The 20,712-nt window shown below is 43.3% G+C and overlaps 2 protein-coding genes across 9 annotated transcripts in view; one reads left to right on the forward strand and one right to left on the reverse strand.

Annotated features, from left to right (window-relative positions):
- Positions 1 to 1,751: 1,751 nt before the first annotated feature.
- LOC119457447 (gephyrin-like) lies at positions 1,752 to 15,018 on the forward strand. Its single transcript, XM_049670090.1, has 20 exons — positions 1,752 to 1,899; positions 2,028 to 2,089; positions 3,483 to 3,561; positions 3,646 to 3,703; positions 4,271 to 4,363; positions 4,442 to 4,536; positions 5,029 to 5,095; positions 5,166 to 5,261; positions 8,746 to 8,776; positions 8,852 to 9,001; positions 9,066 to 9,158; positions 9,362 to 9,417; positions 9,486 to 9,605; positions 9,704 to 9,762; positions 10,560 to 10,713; positions 11,399 to 11,520; positions 11,698 to 11,785; positions 11,844 to 11,917; positions 14,173 to 14,341; positions 14,667 to 15,018. The coding sequence occupies exons 2-20, from the start codon at positions 2,050 to 2,052 to the stop codon at positions 14,895 to 14,897; spliced, it is 1,875 nt and encodes a 624-aa protein (XP_049526047.1). The 5' UTR covers positions 1,752 to 1,899; positions 2,028 to 2,049; the 3' UTR covers positions 14,898 to 15,018.
- Positions 15,019 to 18,126: 3,108 nt separating this feature from the next.
- LOC119457449 (centrosomal protein of 170 kDa protein B) overlaps positions 18,127 to 20,712 on the reverse strand; it is a 30,625-nt gene continuing 28,039 nt past the window's right edge. For all 8 annotated transcript variants that reach the window (XM_049670095.1, XM_049670094.1, XM_049670092.1 and 5 more), the window contains one exon: positions 18,127 to 20,157. In XM_049670095.1, the coding sequence (XP_049526052.1) occupies positions 20,033 to 20,157 (125 nt within the window). In that variant the 3' untranslated portion in view covers positions 18,127 to 20,032. The remainder of the gene's footprint in view (positions 20,158 to 20,712) is intronic.

Consider the following 20,712-nt stretch of genomic DNA (forward strand, 5'->3'; position numbering starts at 1 on the left):
GTAACCTAAGGGCCTCACTGGGTGAATACCTTCGCATCCTATTAGGACACGCTGAGTTTTCTCCTTGCCTGTAATGGATGCAGTCCTATCAATTTCTTCCCTGTTTCCATTTTTTTTTTCGCGGGCCTCAAAGTTCGCGGGCCTCAAATATATAGCAAGGCACTGGCCTTTGTGTTGTGGCACAGATTTTCCTTTCCAATTTCTTTCTTGCCATTCTTGTAAATCTCCATGGTCCATCCTTTACATCCAATTTACTCCCTGTTTCTCTCTCTCTCTCTTTATTCTTTTTTTTATGACTCCTTTGGTCCTATTCTGGGCATGATCGAATTCCACGATACTGTCAAACTTGGTAATGGCGGCATTTTGAGGCAATTAGAGACCCTAGCAGCCCTCTGGGCCTGCTCTGGGCCAATCAGAGTTGAGAAGATAGCGAATTCGAAAATATGGCGGAATTTGTCAATGTCCACAATAGCATCCCTGGTTGTCTATTTACACTTTTAATTGCCCTGTAGCTGGTTGCCAATTTTCTTGACATCTTTCTCAGTTGTGTAAACTATTAGAATCCTTTATTTCTTTTGCCATGTGTGTATGGCTTTATTCTTTTTTTTTAACCTATGTGCCAGATGCAGTCTTTATGTAACATGTTTATATATTGAACGAGAATAAAGGAAACCGAGCGGCCCGATTTTTATTAATCATATCATAAGTCTGTTGGCTTCTTATGATGTGTTTATATATTGTTCTGTAGTGCAGTGTGACCGCCGTGAGCAGTGTTTCTTTTCTGTGTATCTTCTTTTTACGTCACTTTGTATGCTGCTGCCAAAAAAGGGGGGCCTTTGCTCTGTCAAGCTGTTGAAAGACAGCTTTTACTTCGGTCCCCCTACATCATCATGTATGACATGATGGTGAAATAAACTTATTGTTGTTATTATTAGTTCCGTGTTCATGCTTTCTAGGTATCCGTGTTCATCCGTGTTCTGGAGTCTTTCTTCAACACCAATTTAGCTCAACGCTCCTTTGACTTCAAAAGAGGCCCAACCCATATCTCCCTGCTCTGCCTCATCTGTGGCTCTACCGTGGGCCCCCAAGGCCAACCGGCCTAATGACCTCAAACAGCGTTGGTTAACTTCCAGCCCCGACAAGATGTCTGATTTTAAGCACAGAATGGCATCTGCGAATGTTAGCGCTGGCACCATTAAAGTGTTTATTACGAATCGCGAAGGAAGTTTACCCAATGTCCTTAAAGAACAGAATGTGCCACAAAGATAAAATTTTTAAAGAATTGGGCAGCATATACGTGCTCGGAGTGTCGAGACTGCCAGTTAATTACCGCCTTTGTAGAGCTTCCCAACCCAGAGTGTCATACGGGCACGTTATTCGAATGTTTCCCACAGTGCTCAAGGAGCTGTACATGACGGCTACTTCACATTCATTGTAAGTGGGGTACATGTTAAGCGCAATGACTGGCAAGCCTTTCATTTGTTCGGCCTAATTAAAGCAAACACACCGAAAGAACTGAGCCGCCGCGCGTGTATCACGCCAGGAACATCAGCGCGGGTTTTTCCCTAGCGGCGAGTTTGCACCCCGAGGAGCCACCAAACGGACCAAACCACTAAACAAGTCATGCACTAAGGAAAAATCACGCCGACGCAGTTAGAGCGACTTAAATTGTTTAAATTATGCTCACAATTGTGCTAATACTATCATAATTTTTACAATTCACCAGTATGTAGCGCCATCACACACCTAGCACGCTTAGTTGTTAACGCGCAAGAAGGCTGGCCAAGTGTGCATTAGCATTTTGTAGCAGACAGCCGAGACAGCTCTAAACGAGGTAGATTGCTCAGATAACTACCCTTTGAGTGCAGGACGTTGTTTAACGTGCCCTTCTGCTGCGTGGTAGGTTCAACGCACCTTTTTGAACGTTTTAACATGTTTACGCTACGTTACTGCAGCGACAACACTAGCAACTAAGCCACGGTTTTGTGAAGTTGGCGGTATAAACAGCCGAGTGCGTTTCTTTACAGGTGCATTTGCGGAGCGCGCGAAATGGATAGCGATCACTGCATTAGTACGGGCATACTCACAGGTATGTGTCGATGCGCCATAGAAGCGTGTGCAGCCAGCTGTTGGACTTGCCTTGAGAAATTTTCAGTTCAAGGATTCCTGTTGCGCACATGTGCAGCCTGTTTCATGTGGCGATGCGCATTTGCGAATTCGCAAGTGCGTGCGGTGTTTTGATGTTCGGCTTGCTGAACTCGGCCTGTCTGCTTATTTCTTGTTTTTATAGGGTAACGAGCTCAAACACGAAAAAAAAAAAAAAAAAACGTTTCCGGAAAAGTTTCTCGTTTGTTTTTCCTCTTTTTTGCTGAAGCGGTCCGACGCCAAGATATTCCGAGCGATGGGTACATGCATTTACGGCATAAAGCCCCTTGATCGACGCCCTTCCGAGCTTACTGGTCGGCGGTAAACGTCATGGACGGTTTAGTTACGGTAATCCGTGGTGTTCGCATTTGCAATAATTGCAGCTGCGAAATTGCAGCATGTGAAACAGGTCGTGACTTCTACATCCGCACCCACACTGCTTTCGTCGGGGTTTCGTAATGTTGGCCTAAAATGTCAAAGCAGATAAATCAAATAATTATTGACAGCAGTGTAAATGGATATAAATAGTTCATTTTTACGACTACAGTTGCTCCATGATCGAGCGCGGATATTAAAAATTGCATGCCAATAATAAACTATTTAAATAAATATAAAGATAACTAATAAAATTGTAATTAGTTACCTTTAGATCAATGTACTCCATCTGAAGAGAAAATTTTTGTAGTGCTGGAGACTATGCCCTTAATGTGTAACCATGCAGATGGCATCTTTAATTTGAGCTGTACGTGGTGTCCCACTTATATATTTTCCCAGACAGCCTTACAAACTGTATGCAGCACAAATGTATTTGTAGAATACAGCTGTGTATTTCATAGCAAATTTTGGGACAAATATATCCAAACTACCTGCTATAGTCTCACAATTCCTACTAAGTGTATGTATATACCTTGTTGAGCACTGAATTGCTTCAATTCTATAATTGCAATCTTCGCCCTAAGGTTTAAGACTCTTTAAAAATTAAATAGTGAGTGAGCTACTTAAAGAGATGATCAGTGGTTATCATGCAATTATTTATGTGCACCAGCACAAATGTAATGTTTTGCAGGAAAAGATAATGTGTACCTCTATTCACTGTTTCAGAGAATATTCTAAGTTGAAGCTGAAACAGCATATACGAGATATAGCAGAAATGTTTGTAGCACACCTGCCACTGCTGCCACCCTGTGCAGCATCTTAAGCTAGGAAACATTTAGCCACACTGTACTTTCAAGTGCGGTTGGCATGTGCCGCTTCCTTGTACACTTGCACACATAACCAACACTACTAAACACTGCAGTAGTTTGCTTGTGATTAAAGGTATATGCACGCTCTTCCAGTGAGTGACAGATGCTCCAAAGGCGAAGCCGAAGATACCAGTGGGAGGAACCTGGAACACATGGTGAATGCAAAAACACTGTATGTGTGTATGCTTTGTACGTTCCTAGAACATACTTTTCTGAAATGACTGCAAGTTTAACTGTCTTTCTTTCTCTGGCACAGGATAAATGGAAAGGTTGTCGCTCGACAGTGCGTTCCAGATGACATTGAAGATATCAAGGTAAGTGACAAATCAATCATTCTTTTCTTCAACCTGTGGTATACCGAAGCACAGCTGTACGTTGTACATATTGGCAAGTGTACATGGGAAGCATTTTAGCACAGGCAGACAGGGACTACAGGAAGACACTGACACCACTGTGCACTAGCTTCAACAGTTTATTTTCTGGAAATTTGAACACTTGTATGGCCAGCTGTTCATTCACCTACCACTCCTGCTTGAAATGTCACATGGCTCCTTATAAATAATAAATTAGAAATAATGGAACCAGAAGTCGGCGAAGGAGTGGTGAAACATATGTCCCCGCAGCATCTGTTGATTTGCTGGATAAAGAGAAGGCCTTTTTACAAGGAGTAGTATTTCTAGCAGGAATGGTAGGCGAATGAACATTTGGCATATGAATGTGTGAATTTCCACAAAACAAACTGTTGGAAGTTCGGGCACCGTGGTGTCAATGTCTTTCTCTTGTCCCTGCCTGCCTGTGCTAAATTGCTTGCCAAGTTAGTTATACCGTTCAGTTCTCTTATTACATTACCATGATTGTTGCGACTCAATGTTTGTTTGCAGAGGACACTGTTAAATTGGAGTGATGTTCAGAAGATCGACCTCATTCTAACGACTGGTGGCACAGGTTTCTCGGCAAGAGATGTTACACCCGAGGTGATTAACCTGCAATTTTGTCATCTATTTAGACAGAACTGTTTGCTGTAAGATCTCACATAAATCATTAACCAACAGGCTACAAGAGCAGTTATAATGAAAGAAGCTCCAGGCATCACGATTGCTATTATCCAGAAATCTCTGAGCGTCACTCCAATGGCAATGCTTTCGAGGTGAGTCTTTCACATGAACTTGGACTGGACAACTGCAGTCATAAGCTTACAAGCCTTCCATCCTTGCACAGCTCACAAACTAACACAGACAACAATTGTTCTGTTGTCTTTGTTAGTTTGTGTGCTGTGCAAAGATCGATATTTTCCAACTTGCCCACTTTTCTGTTCTTACAAACCTGTCTGATGTGTCAACTGCACTCAAAAGACATGCTTACCTGTATGGTTTACAGTTGAGTGCAAACATCTAGAGACCACGGCATCAGCTAAACAATTTAGTTTCTTCTAGCACAGCCGTGCAACGTGAAATGGCATTAACGCATGACGCTGGTCAAACAAGTGCACGTAGGCAGTACCACTTGATTTCAACTTTTATGCCTAGGCTGCGAAGAAAAAAATTTTGAGCAGCGCCTCTGGTCCCTAAACTTTTGCACTCGACTGCGATTGATTGTACATGTGATCCCAATGCATGGGTGCTGCTTTTTTTTTTTTTAGACTTGTTTGTGGAATTCGAAACCAGACTCTCATAATCAACCTCCCAGGAAGCCGCAAAGGTGCACAGGTAAGTATGGAAAACAAATGTTTAAAAGTGTGTTGTCGTTGTTACTCTGAACTCTGACATATTCTTGCAGGAGTGCTTCGAATTTGCAAGTCCCGCTATCCCTCATGCAGTTGATCAACTCCAGGAGCGAAAAATGAAGACGGACAAGCTTCACAGTTCACTTTCTGTATGCCGCTGCCTTTCTGTTCTCTATGCATTTTGTCTATCAGACGCTATTAAGCATTCCACTAAGGAATTGTGCACACTGCTTTCTGCCTTTGGAAAGAAGTGCCTTAACCCTGCACCTGACATATTTGTTTAGGTTTCATGTGACCTGGCTCGATGCCCTACATTGACTGCTTTCAGCAATAATTTATCTTGCATGTTTTTTTCTTTCAAGATAAAGGGTTGCCGGTTGCCGACGCCGGATTTTCTGCGACACGGGGTCCTAAACGCTATCGCGTTAACATTAAATCTGTCCGTCACGTAAGACAATGAATGGCTCATACCCCCCTAAACGCGGCCTCTCCATTACGACGACCGAAGAGAAATGAAATTCTACGCTGGAATGATTAGCGGCAACGCAGCCAGCTGTGGAAGCAGACGACGACGACGAACGTGGGAGCAGTGGCACGAGCGCGTGCGGCTCTGAGAGTAGTTGGTTTTTTTAGCGTTACATCTCCGGCGCAGGCTAGCTTATACGTATAAGCTTCGCTTGAAAAATCGCAATTTCACGCTCTGATAAACTGGCAATGGTTATTGGTGTTCTCTCAGCTGGGGAGGGAGTTTGCGAAATCGCTCTTCGAAATCACGCGCGTTTTCGTCTTCCTTTTGCGGACAGTGCTTGCGACATTTTCGTATTTCAGCTGCTAAAAGAGGAAAAAATGGGCTTTTTTGTAACATTTAATACAGAATTTTTTTTCAAGAAAGCTTTATTTATTTATTTATTTATTTATTTATTTATTTATTTATTTATTTATTTATTTATATAGTAATATAGTTGTGCGCTGCTTTTAAATCCCGTGGTGCATGGCGCATGCTGCTGTCTCATTGGCCACTATGTGCGCGCGGCGCATCAGGGCTGTTTTGATTTTAGTTTTGATCACGGTGTGTTTTGATTAGGTATCCACCCTAGCCTATGCACCAACTTTAATTGTAGTTTCAGCTGTCCGCATGACGGATACGATGGATACTCCTAATAAATGTGACTACGGGCGGCGGAAGTACAGAACTATCCATAAATATAGGGGACGTCGCCGCAGAAGCAAGCAGAAAGCCTCTGGAGAGGAAGTACGTGTGCCGCATTTTTGCAATGCCTCCTTTTCTTTAGGAGGCGTTGATTTGTGGCAACTACGCTGATGTAGACCGGAGAGACGCTCCCGTGGCAAGTCGCTCAGGCCATGACGTCTCCGTCAGTGCGTCTAAACGAAATGTAGCGTGATTTGAAACCGAATGAACTAGTGTCGAGGTGAGCGCAAGCGCCTCGAGATCGGTACGTTTGATGACCTTGTGCGCAGCGCGGCGTGCCCGCATTGCGAGCTTGAGCTCTCTGCCCGAGGAGCTACAGACAAGAGGAATTAACGGGCTCTCATCATTTTCATAGAACTTTATTGTCGCAGTGATGCCCGTGCTTCTATTGTATCGTCAGCATATTCTTTGAGGCATTCAGTTGCGACTGGGGTGCCAGCAGTGAGCCCGCGCGGTACCACGCCAGATAGTTTCGGTTGCGGCGCGCGCTCTGGGAATTGGCCTCGCGAACAGTTGTGTGATTTTGGTTTGCCGAGACCAATGTATCTCAAAATATTTGCTGCGATGTCAAGAAAAACTGCGCCTGGCAACTTCAAAAGCGATCAGCCAAAACCTCAACCAAGGAAGTCTGATGGCGTGTGACAAAGAAAGGTGCCGCAAAAGTAATACAGGCCTCTGTTAAGGCGCAGTGTAGCAACGATGTTGTGCTTATATTTTGAAGTTCTTTCCAGTAACTGCCATGGCTGCAGCTAATGGATTTAGATGGAGATTTGCTGAAGCACAGTGTGTGGCAAACCTTCCCTATGCCTGTGCTTGAAAAGACCACGGACCCTCAAGTCATGCAATAGAGATATAGGCTGCACTCTGAATCTGTAGGAGGACACCATCGTATATTTAGGTGCACATTAAAGAACTTCAGGTGGTCCAAATTATTACCGAGTCCCCCACTACTGCGTGCCTCAGAATCAGATCGTGGTTTTGGCACGTTAAACCCCATAATTTAATGCACATTTTTATAAGTATTTCGCACCCCGCTCCAGTTCACCGCCTTCCTCAGCGATGGGGACAGCAATGCATTGACTGCTGTGTCAGTGGTAAAGAAAGTCCGCCTGGACTAGGCAGCTTCCAAGGGGTCCGAGGGTGCCATTTATGCTGGGATTCAAACAAACCAGAAGTTCACAGCAAGATGGAGGGATTGACAGAGGTCTAACAATTAATGTCGCTGGAGCCAATGCTTCAACAAGGGGATGTCTTCGTCAGCACTTAAGCCACTTTCCTTGTCCGGTCACTGTCGATCACAATGCACCGGGAGATCTTTAAAAGTGTCACATTTATTTTTAGACAGACTGGTGTGCATTCTTGCCTAATTTCATGCAGATTGATCATCTCGGTTAATAATAAACAAGTTAAGAAACATTTATTCTCGTTTTTCTCTTCTTTAAATTTTAGACTGTTTTCTCTGCTTATGCACAAAAGCTCTCGTGCTTAATGGGACTCAGTCTCAGCTAATTTTTGTATGTGCGTGCACAAGAATGCGTAGAATGCAAGTATCAAGTCCTCTCTGCATTTCATAGAACTGTTCATCAATATTTTTGACAACTATAGTTGAGATTCAACACTTTTTATAAGTATATAGTAAAAAAGGTAATTATTGTTTTGCTTATTCTTAATCTGTCGTTATAAAAAGCAATGTAGGCTATATTGATAACAGCCTCCTAAACTTGGTGAAACTGCAAGTTTGCTCAAGGGAACATACCATTTCTTCTACAAAAACTAAAAGCAAATTTGAATGTAGGAAATTAAACTCTATATTCCACATAAATTTTATGCTAGTGGCCTCATTATACAGAGAAGTAGATCTACAAGGAGCATTTCCCCTTAATATGCTATATTTCTTGTATCTAAGCAAAGCTGAGGAAGCTACGCAAGTAGTGTGGTCATAGAAATCTCGCTCTGTGCAAATGTTTTTGATGTATGACACGTGCATACGAAATAACTACTTTATGTATTACAATTACAACTTGTGGATGTAAGGTTAGGTGAAATCATGTATTATTTGTGCAGCTTTGTACTTCCAGTATATGCAACATACCATGTTTTGGTTGGGGGTGCAACCGGTGCGCTATCGCTGCTGGTTCCAGCAACGTGCCACTGCTCTTGTTCTGTGCTAAATAGGTTCATATCTTCTATGCCTTCCATGCAATGATTACACCATATTTTGCGACAGATATACGAGACAATGTTATGTTGAATTACATGACACATTTCCGTATGTGATGCACTATTTTTAGGTTGAGAATGTGAGTAGTGAGAGAAGTCTCTCTAGCCTTTTTAGTGTTGCCTGCTATGTATGAAAGAAAGTATAGTTTTGTTACTGTTTCACTTCAAAGCACCATCTGATTCTCTTTGCTATTTTTTGATAGGTATCTGGAACACCAGCCTCCGTGCGCCCCGGTAAGCAGCATAAAAGCCATTGGACCACTTGTAATCAATGTATTCATGCATTTTATTGCATCGCTTCTTTACAAGGCTGTCAGTGCACGATGGAGGGATCTCCAAGCACCACTGTCGCCTCTCGGCCGAGGCACTCTCCCTATCCATTGATACCTGTCCCTGAAGCTCAAGCCATAGTGCTGGAACAGTGTTCCGAGATGGATGTTGAGCTGATACCATTTCAAGGTATTCTTATAACTATGCAACGAGACAGTATTATTTGTGCCCAACACTTGAAATGTCACTGCAGCGGCCTGTGGGCGAATACTAGCGAAGGATGTCTATGCCTCGGACCCCCTGCCGCCTTTTCCAGCGTCTATCAAAGATGGCTATGCTGTGATTGGTAAGTATGTAGAAAGCGTGCTTATTTTTTTCTCTGCAATCAGTGAAGCTCAAACTGTGAAAGTGCATGAACAGCTTAAGTGTTTTCTTACATATGGCCCATCTTTTCAATAACTTGCCAGTGCCACAGGCTAAAGAATGTGTGGTTGTCTCACCCAAAGCCTAATAGGTTTTTGATCACTCTCATAATGATTCTTCCAACAGCTTCAGATGGCGACGGGCCGCGAGAGGTGATCGACGCTGTCCCAGCGGGCTCCAATGTAAGTCTTGCAGTTTCATAACTAGATCTCAGATAGGAATACTTACAATACACTTTTTGCAAATGAAGCCTTTGCATCACGTCAAGCCTGGACAGTGTGCAAGAATCAGCACGGGCGCCCCAGTCCCAGATCCATGTGATGCTGTAGTGCAAGTAGAAGACACTGAGCTTGTTCGTGCGTCGGAAGATGCAAGTAGACAGTCTTTTTAAATCCAGTTTTCTTTACGACACCTGGCTAAAGCCACAGTTTGACTCACTTGCTCATGCCTGTCTCCTTGCTTTGCTAGGGCTCCCAGGAATTCGAAGTGAACATAATAACCGCTCCTACGGCCGGACAGGATATTCGGTGCGTAAAGGAGGTACTGCGTTTGGGCCACTTGAGAAGTATCGCTGCGAATGTGACCCTGCTGTTAACTGTTTAGTTCAAGTGGCATAGCTCTAATTGTAGTGTTCATAAGCTAGCCTTACTATCAAATGTCACTCTTGGAGAGCTGCGTGTCCAACTTTGAACAGATAAGAGTTGCTTTTCCTTGTTTATTAGATTGTTCCTAATCGTAATTTCTGGTCACAGAGTTGTACGCCAGTGAAAACACATGGCCATGTCTTTTCTAAATCAGCTTATTCAATACATTTGAGAGGTGTCTTGTCCTGCAGTACAAAGTGTGTAGGAACAGTTGTATGAACAGTGATTCTATCACTGCAAAACACATTAGTTTTGCTGCTAAAGCAGAAAATTATGGTAAAACCACTACAAACCATCAAATCTTCCTGTGAGCCTATTAAAGGTGTGGTAAGAAAAATTTCATGCAATATTCACTAAAATGCCTCTTAAGAACGCATTCTCACTGCTGAAGAAGCCAGAAATAAAATAGAAAATCAGATAAAATGACAACACTGGTCTTTTATTGATCAGCAGTAGTCAAACGAGAGGTATCTCTGGAGTCAACATTTCAACTAGAGGACTCGTCTCTTTTGGGGCAATAGTTGCCTTCACTTCGGCTCCATCTTCCCGTGGACCTGTCTTGTTAGGAACACTGGATCTTTGTGTTTTTCTTACTTATGTACTATTTCTTGTTATCTTCTTTCTTTCTTTTTAAATTCTTGTTGCTGTGTTTTAAGGTAAGCCGATGCCTTATCTTGCAGTCCAGTGGGATCGGACATTGAAAGGGGGCAGCACGTCTTGGCTCAAAGAACGAAGCTTAGCCCCTCAGACTTGGGTCTGCTTGCCACCATTGGTGCAAGCATGGTCGCAGTGTACAGACTGCCTAGAGTGGCTGTCCTCTCCACTGGAAATGAGGTAGCGTTTTTACTCTCTTATTGTGCAACAGCGTGCGGTATGCAGAGAAAGACTCCTCATTCCATGTCATTCCATACTGCAGGTGTAATGGGACACCAACTGGCATAATATAATAATAATAATAATAATAATAATAATAATAATAATAATAATAATAATAATGAACTTTGCCTATGACAGATGCGCACACACACAAACACGAACACGGAATAGTGCACCAAAGTCTCGATTTGGCTTTTATAACACGTCCCTAATTTACAATACTGTTAAAACTTAATTAGCAATTTGTTGTTAATTGGCTGTCTAATTACTAGCATTGCAGCTTTATAAATGTCCAGCACTATGCTGAAGCTACTTCGAAGGAATTGCCCACCTTTTTTTTTTAGGCATTTTCAGGCACTTCAGCCAAAAGACATCGTACAAATACACAATGTATTTGTGCTTAGTGCAAATACTGTCTATATTGGGAATACTAGTAAGTGCCGCTGAACAGCTGGCATTCAAACGTGGAGACCAAGTCTTCAGCTTTGCTTATGTAAATGCTCGTTTGGGTGCATGACTGGGATTGCTAGTGCATGTGAACAAGTACGTTGTAATGGAGCTGCTAAGCGCAGTCATTGACTCATGTGCAGAGTCTGTTTCTCTTTCTCTTCTTCTCCACGTTTTTTTTTTTTTTTTTTTACAGATTGTGGCCCCAGGCAGTGCGCTGAAGCTGGGCCAGATAAGGGACAGCAATAAGACAACACTTATCACGCTGTTGGAAAAAAACGGATTTCCAGCACATGATGCAGGAATTGCACAAGACGAGTATGTTGTCCATAATGATTTTTGTTCTTTTTGGAGTCGTGCCTCATGGTCCGTTTCTGTCAGAGATTATGTGACTGATTTTAATTCTGCTGGTCAAGACTATGCCACTAGCCCCGAAAGCTTAAGACAAAGTATCAAATTTCTTCATAACAGTTGTGCCATTATACATACTTTCAGGTTTGATGACCACATAAAGAAACTAAGGGCTGCTTTTGAAAAAGCTGATGTGGTCGTCTCATCAGGAGGCGTATCTATGGGAGAGAAGGTAAAACCCCTCATCTACTAGTGTGTGTGTTTTATAACAGGCCCATTTTACTTTTTAGGACCTTCTCAAAGTAGTGCTTGTCAAGGAGTTCTCAGCTACCATCCACTTTGGACGAGTCCTCATGAAGCCTGGGTTAGTATACTTACGAGTGTGTGTGCGTTTGCGTTTGTTCTCTGAGTCACCGTATCACAGGCAGAACTTCTTAGCACAAATGAACAGCAGTAGCTCGCGCAGTATTATCATCACCAGCTGTCTGTGCAAGTCCACTGCAGGACAAAGGCTTCTCCCAAATATCTCCTACTATATCTGTCCTGCATCAGCTTAATCAGCCCTGTATGCACAAGTCTCCTTGTCTCGTTATATTACATTCATTTCTCTGCCACTGTCAACTGGGTTTTTCTTATCTTAGCATCCCTTCTTGTTACTCTTAAAGATATACTGACACACACATGTTCTACACTGTAAAAACTGTACCGTGTGTCTCGCACGTAAAAGGGCGACGCCTAGCAAGTATGCAGGTTGATAAACAACTTTAAGATATTTTAATTTGATATAAAGATGAACTTAATAGATTGGTCTCAAAATGCCGGACCTGACGTCATGACATGGAGCAAAATTTGCTGATGTTATGTAGCAGGAATGAAGCAAGCCAGTGTATTGCGACATCATTATGCATCCACCTTTCGTATACCAAAACAGAAACAGTCTAATGGAAGCAAGTACAGTTAAACCTGGATATAACGAAATTGACAAATTCCCGAAAAACTTTGTTATAAAAAGGATTTCGTTATATGCAGGTTCGGCACGAAAGTTCGAAAAAGAAACGCTTCTCAACTGCTTGTACAATGTCTACCTTCGTATCTCGCTGCAGACGAATGTTCAGGAGCAGTTTTTGGATTAGTCGCCGACGGTATGAGCACTTGACACTGTTAATAATTCCTTTATCAAGGGGCTGGATGAGCGATGTGTAGTTCGCGGGTAAAAGCTGCAGTTCAATGTTGGAGAGCTCGAGCCCATCTACGTGGTGTGCAGTGTAATTGTCTATGAATAGACAAATCTTGCATCCTTGCCTCTTGACGTCATTGTTGAACTCCGTCAGCCACTCACTAAATATGTCGCACATCATCCAAGCTTTCGTGTTCGCCACATATTTTACGGGCATCCTGTGGGTTCCTTTGAAGCATCTAGGTTGGGTGCTTTTTCCGATGACCAGCAGGACTCGCTTGTCGCTTTCGTCTGAATTTATGCATAGTAAAACAGTGAAACGACGCTTGCTCTGCTGACTGCCATGGCAGACGTCTCCTTTAAGCGTAAGGGTACGGTTCGGAAGCAACTCGTAGAAAAGCGCCGTTTCGTCAGCGTTGTACACATCCGACGCTACGTAGCGCTCCAAAATACCTGGTAGCCCGTTACTGCCTTTTAAATCATCCCAGCCCAGAAGGCAAGCATAATCCCTTGCTTTTTGGTGCAAAACAGCGCGGCTGATGGGCCGGCTTGGCGGGCTAGGCCAGCTGCAGCAAGTGGCGGGATCAAGTTTGAATGAAGGGAGGGGGAAAGGTCACGCCCGCGGCGGCAAGATCGCCGGGTTGAGGGATGCAGGCCCGCCTCGCGCACGCTCGCGCGCACTGACACTTACGCTTGCTCTCACTTCACAGTCGCCATGAATTCGAGCGCACCAAGCGCGTCGCCGCCGCTTCGCATTCCGTTGCGGTGGAGAAGGTGCTTTCGATTGCTGTTCGTGCAAAAATAACAAAATTTGGGGCAAAATCTCTAGGTTGTCAGCGGGGGAAATTCGTTATTTCAAGGGGATCTCCCGCTGCCACTTCGTTACGTAGAGGTCTCAAATACATGTGCTTCTATGGAGTAACGGCGGGGAATAGAAAAACTTCGTTATATCCAGGAATTTGTTATATGGAGGTTCGTTATAAGCAGGTTTAACTGTATAATGGTAACTTATGGTGCTCCGATTCTTACCAATATTTTCTAAGGAATTTTCAATGCTTGGAAGTTTATTTTATTGCAGAAGAATATAAAATATTTCATGTCAGTACTCCTTTAACACTACTTATGTTAATTTCTACTGTGATCCGTTCCATGTTACGTGACCTGTCAAACTCTGCTTGTTCCTTGTAATCTTAGCTAAAATAGCTGCCCTCATTTGATTTTGTTCGATACTAGCATGTACCCCTTTTACATCACTCACTGTGCAGCCCTTAACCTTCTTTCAAGTATGTTATGCCACAAGAGCCCATAGTTTAGTACCGGCAAATTCACTCTCAGGATTAATCTCACAATCTAGATAGTGTGTGAAACACCCGTGTATCGCTACAAGCAGTACCTGGAACTGCCTATGTGCACATCTTTCAGGCATCACCATTTCCTTGCAGGAAGCCAACAGCATTTGCGTCTCTCAAGTATGGCGATAAGCTCAAGCTTGTCTTTGGCCTTCCGGGCAACCCAGTGTCAGCAGCTGTCACATGCCAGCTCTACGTTTTGCCTGCACTCCGAAAGATGTCCGGACATGCCACGGTTCATCCCACATCTATCAAAGCAAAGGTGAGTTGGAAGGTGCTTGGGTCGTAAGATATGAACATTTTTTAAGCTAATTTTTCTTCACAGTGCCTTTGTATGCTGACAGTTAGACTCCCACTTAGCCTCTCATTTCTACCGTTCAACGGTTTTCACAATATTATACAAGGCAAAATTAATCATTTAAAATATTCAAAAAGTTACAAGCGGCAAGTGTTAGTTGAACCTCGTTATACTAAAGTCGCATTCAACACGAAAGTACCATTGTGATATCCAATAAATCATTATATCAAGGTCAGACTGTAAATAAAATTGCACATAACTGTGGGATCTCTTGTTTGGCTCTCTGCAGCTCGCCGAGGACATAGTCCTGGACCCACGACCAGAGTACCACAGGGCAGTGCTATCCTGGTCTGAGGACTGTGCACTCCCCGTGGCTAGGAGCACGGGAAATCAAATCAGCAGCCGTCTGCTCAGCTTCCAGGGTGCCAATGCCCTTCTAGTGCTGCCACCAGCCACAGTTGAAACAAAAACACTTCTGGCAGGAACTGTTGTGACTGCGCTCGTGACTGACACAATTTAAAAGGCGCTCGAGCCGCAACATTACTAATGTGTTCATTACTGCTATTGTAAGTTGAAGATGTATATTTTTTGCATTGTTCATTGGAATAAAGTTGAAAGCAATACATATATGTCTTTACAGTGTAAGCTGTTATGGGCTCATTCCAATAGCCGTTTCGGTTTGAGTCGTTGTCCGCTATGGCCGCCGCCGCCGCGTAATCACTATCGCCCGAAATGCGAAAAAAAGTACCCGCTCTCCGCCGGGATCGAACGCAGGCCCACTGTGTGGGAGGCGGATACTCTACCACTGAGCCACGCAAGCACTTGCTATCGGGTAGCGGAAAGATGCCCTAAAATGCTCCCAAGTGCACAGGGGCAGACGACCCGAGCCTCCACCAGTATGGTGGCGCCATCTAGTTAATGTGCCTGCAAACACAGCGCGCCCGACATGTAAGTTGCAGTTGTAAGGCTTGATCAGGCTCAGCAAACTGCTGCGCAGAGAGCATTACAAGCCGCAGCTCGCCGTCGACGCCGGGCGGGTAGTTCAGATCATTCTCGTCAAAACGAGGCGAACAGACTGCCGCAAGGACCCTGTTGAGCATGATGCCCAAATTGGAGCTACTCTTGAGCCGCACCACCCAGCTTACGCTGTGACTGTGCTGCGTGTGCCGCGCAGGCCTGCGACTTTTTGTTTTAGCTCTTCCATATTCATATTATACAGGGTGTTCAAAATTAAGCTTTAAGGAATTTTTTTAAATCGCCTGTGGCAGGTAGCATAATTCGTATCATTGAGCTGGGTTATTCGAAGAGGCGGACATTAGTAGCACGAGAAATTGAAACAAATATTCAACTAATTAAAAAAAGTCACTAACTCATTAGTTAATTACTTTACGACACATATTGCAATATATATATATATATATACCTCTGCTCCATGACCGACTTCACACACATACTTTTTTTTTCTTTGACACTCATGTTAATGCATTAAGAAATAAATAACTTCATACATAAAGCCTGCACATATAATGTCGACTCACAGGCATTTGTAAAGCATACCTATCTGTTGATGGAATGGTTAATTGTATTTCCCAAATTCTTTGATTTACTTTCTTTGATTTAGCCTCTCATTATGTGCCACCGCGAGTGTGCTTATTCTTGGCCAATCCTCCAGATTAGGCATGGCCCACAGTGACACAAGAGGTACAGAATCCTTAAACGTTGCTTGACGAGTGTCGTACTTTTCTGTGCACCACCCGCTATTATCAAATTGTACGCATCGCCATTAGCTGTAAAGCATTTATTAACTGCTTTACTTACGCTTTTCGCATAGATTATATGTGTGTTCGATTTGCATGAGCTTTTTTGAATTGCTGAATACCAACATTTTTTTAAAGCAATCAAGTTTATAGCTTAACATAGCAATAAAAAATACAATTCTGTAAGTTGCACCTATGGAGACCTCTAACCTGGACAAAATTGACAATTTATACACTGCTGTGAAAGTAGGACTTTCACAAATCCCTTGTGAACATAGCGACAATTTCACTTAAGCTGCAAGCTTGCATATCAATCTTGCCTGCTTCAGATATTGTAATAAATGCATTGTACAGAACGGCAATGCATTTTGGGTTCAAATTTGCAGTTTACTTTGCCAATTGTTGGCAAGTCTTGCAAATTGGGTGCCCTGAATAAAAATTCCGCTTCCTAGTTTTTAACTGCAACAAATTTCATTCAAATCGATTTATCAGTTCTCTAATGAGAACATTCCTTCGTTTCGGACATATTTTAATAAAGCAATCAAAGTTGGCCTAGAAATAAAGCCTCTTCTCAACAGATTGCTACAACTCATGACCAATTCTGATTTTTCTATTCACTTATAAGGGAATTGCAGGCAAGCTTTAATTGGGCCACCACAACCAATTTATTATTTTTGGTTTGAAAGACACTAAATTGTAGTGTTCGTTGGGATAACACTAATTTAGACCTTCCACTTTGCGCTTGAAAATTTATTGAAATTAATTTTTCGCAAACTGTATATTACTCCGCATTAAAAAAACTATGCAATTCTCTAAACTGAATCTATTCCAGTCAAAAGTAGACAAATGTAATTGAGTAGTTCATGGAATTAGATGTCTGAAATTACTGCTCACAAATTGGTATGTGGTACATTTTGGGTGCCACCATCTGTCAGTAAAGAAAAAGACTGATTTTCAAGTCTGCATAAAGCTGCTGCACTGACAGCATCAAAAGTGTATGTACACAGTGTTCTGAGAAACATTAAAGGGGCCCTGAACCACCCCTCGGGCTTGGTGAAATAACGTAGTCAGTGGGTAGCATACGCTGCTAGAACATCTCAGCCAAGTTTTGCTGTTGTACGCGGTGCATGGAGCTCGCAAGTGGAGCGCTAAGTCGCTTTTTTCTCAAACGCTCTCATTTCAACAGAAGCCATGACCCTCACTCTGTTCTGGGCGCTTTATTTCGTAATAAAGCACATTCCCCCATGCGGCTGCTATTGGTTGCTGCAGTCAGCTACACCACAGCCACCGCGGGGTGCCTCCACGAGTTCACTGGCTAAGTGCACTGTGGCTCGCCGAGGACAACCGCGTTTGACTTACGTTTAGCGCGTAGTAGGCACCAAAATGTGAATTTGTGGGCTCTACGTTTACATCCAAAATGAAACTTGAACTGCGCACCACAGTGACATTTCGAAAGCGGGGCGTTGTGGCCCCGCCCCACTCCGCCGTAGCTTTTGCAGTGCAAGGCATTGAAGAAAGAACGGGAGCACTGCGGAGGCCGTGTTTGATTGCCAATAACTCCGCTTCTGCTGAACGCATTGAAGTACTTTTTGCGGCAAAGTATTTCTGAAATAACCTATTTTCACTTCAGATGCCTTTCTCCACTTCGATAAAAAGTGGTTCAGGGCCTGTTTAAATTGCCTAGCAGCAGTTTGACTGCAACGAGACTGTGGAGCTTCTAGCAATGAACACAGATGATAGGTGATTATCTCAGAGTAGTTAAAGACAGTCTTTCAGCGCATGCAATATTAAGACCATAAGACCCAAGCGCTAAATACCCCACATCTGCTGGGTAGCAGCGGAGGACTCTTTTTCCCACCAACCACATTACTGTTCTCTTTAACACCCCATTAAATTTTTGGAAGCGTTCAGACAGACGCATGCCCGCTCTGTGCCCGCCCAAGTCTAGCACAATTCCACAACCACACTCGCCACCAAGACAAAAATACACAATTCTTTAACACAGATTCGGAAGACTTTTTATTGTATGAATCAAACGGCATAACATCAGCAATCCGGGGGAAAAAAAAAAGTGCACCAGTTTTTAGAGAGCTGCCTTTATTATATTATGCCCTGAAACATGCAATCCCTTCTAGCCGAGGATTTGTCTCAAAGCACACTTCAGTATTTCAAGCTCGCTTTTTTGAGGAGAAAGCATACAATGCTATAAGAGGAAATTTTCTATATAATATCAACAGCAATGTACAATACATTATGTATACTGTCAACACATGCATCACTGAAGGCTTGAATGCAGCCCCTTAAAGTATCACAAAGCAGTGCCTTCTCATTTACATGTCTATGTACAAGGCGTAGAACAAGATTTGCTCTGTAAATTCAGTTTGTGAACAAAAAACAAAACAGGGCGAAAGTTCATCGCAAGGATGGACTCCATGCTTAACAACAGCGGACATGGTCGGTATTTTTGTACACGTTAGCTGCGCTGGCGTAAAAATGACTATATGGCTCGCGCATTTATTCGCAAGCTATTGAGATGACAAAATATAGTAAAACCTCGTTAATTCAACGTCTTCCAGACAGAGATACATTCCAATTAATTAGGATTCCCAATTATCTAAAAATAACACAAACGTAAAAACCAGTCATAAAATGTTTACAAAGGTGGCACACCCTTATTGCGTGAAACCCTCCGCGTCGGTGCAGCGGCTATGCCCTAGCACTGCCAAGCTCAAGGTCCCGGTTCAATCCCGGCCATGGCGGCTGCATTTCAGCGGGGGCAAAATGCAATAACACCCGTGTATATAATTAAGTTTAGTTGAACTTTAAAAAATCCCCCATGGCCAAAGCTAATTCTCTCCATTTTCGCTCAATTCTTAAAACTACCACATATACCGCAAATGTGGCAACCGCAAACAAATTTGCAACCACTCAGGCTGTCACTTTCGTAGTCGAGCCGATTTCTCGGCTTTCCAAGTGTTGTACGTCGTGCAATTCTCGCCCTTAATGCTCGTACCCATAGACTACTTCGCAGATCAGGCACGAGTTGCACAGGCTGGACTGATGGCCGCATGTGTGAAACGGAGTTCAGTTCCGCAAGCAATCAACCAGCAACTACCACGACACCGTGCGAGTTGCTCTGGCTGCTCCTTTCAGTCACTCTGAACTGTCACGCCGCAGCACATGGTGTGACGCGCTTCTGGCTCTTATAACTGCTTCCGCTGAATGTAGTGAGCAAGAGCATGGCCTTTGAGACTGGCTTCTGTAACTCAGACGGAGCCATCACTGGCGCTTGAATTTGGACATGACTCACCAAATCTACGAGATCGGAAGTCTTGTTGCTGCAGCCAAGTTTGTGAATTACTAACCAGGAAGTGGCAGGCTGGATGCTGAAATTATCTGGTCAAATTTACATTGTTGATTGGGAATCCCGAGTAACTTGAACTTCCAGGGTCCAAAAATTTTCAGAGTTTAAATTATCGAGGCTTTACTTAAAAAAACATAAAAGAACAAATTAGAAGAAAAGAACATAAATATCATCTAAAACAGCGCCTTTCAGGATGTGCCCAAGTGAACCACGTTGTAAAGAAAATGACGGCCATCCTCAAGTGGCATACTGCAAACATTGAGCACAATCCTTCAGATTCTTGAGTGAGAACTTTTGCTAGGAGTGCTTGCAATGAAATGTCGCAGAGCTCAACCCAGAGCAACAAAGCTAGGAGGATAAAAAATAAACTGTAGGAAAACGGATGCGAGTGGACAAGTGTCAATATAAGGTCATGATCCCACAAAATCGCGCCTACCCTCCCTAAACAGGCAAGCAGTTTTGCAAAGTTTCCACTGGCAGACATGGTCAATCTCGATGGGTGTAGCTAAGGGATGTCTAGCACACCACCGCTTCTCAAACGTCCACGTAGAAAAAGCCACCCCTCGGCTTCTGGGCAGCAGGCGCGGTGGTTTTGGTCGTGGTTTCCTGGGCGACAGCTGACGAGCTGCCATCTTCGCATGGGGCCAGAGAGTTCAGCACTAGCAAAGCAAAAATGAGAACCATTAATTGGGGTCAGCAGTAATGTGAATGTTAATTGAATTTCTAAGCTTTCTAAAACAAAAATCTCATTACAGTAGATAGGGTGAACTGACTGCTATTATACAAACCTGTATAACGCAAATGCCACAGGTCTGACAGGTGTTATCTCCAGAGCAAGACAGTAAAAGCAAAAAGATGTTGCAGCAATGTGCAATGATTGCAGTGCATAACAGTTTGTGCACCTCTAGCTTCCCCCACTTCAGGTTTCTCCCCACTTCCCACTAGAGGGCAAGGGTTCCTTTTCATCTCTCCAAATGCTAAGTGAGCAATACGTATCCGCTCTTATCAGTACCTTATATCTGCCAAAACACACATTCACAGGACTGGAACGGCTTATTTTGGCCAATTAGCTGATTGTTTTGAAGTCTTACAGCATTTGTTTTCAGAAAAAAATAAAAAGGAAGAGGCACTGTGATGAGATAAAATTTCATGGTAGCTACAGCATGACAGACGCACTGTAGCTACCATGAAGCTTCACCAACACGCCCAATTTT

This window comes from Dermacentor silvarum, chromosome 7, assembly GCF_013339745.2.
Source record: "Dermacentor silvarum isolate Dsil-2018 chromosome 7, BIME_Dsil_1.4, whole genome shotgun sequence".
Lineage (NCBI taxonomy): Eukaryota > Metazoa > Arthropoda > Arachnida > Ixodida > Ixodidae > Dermacentor > Dermacentor silvarum.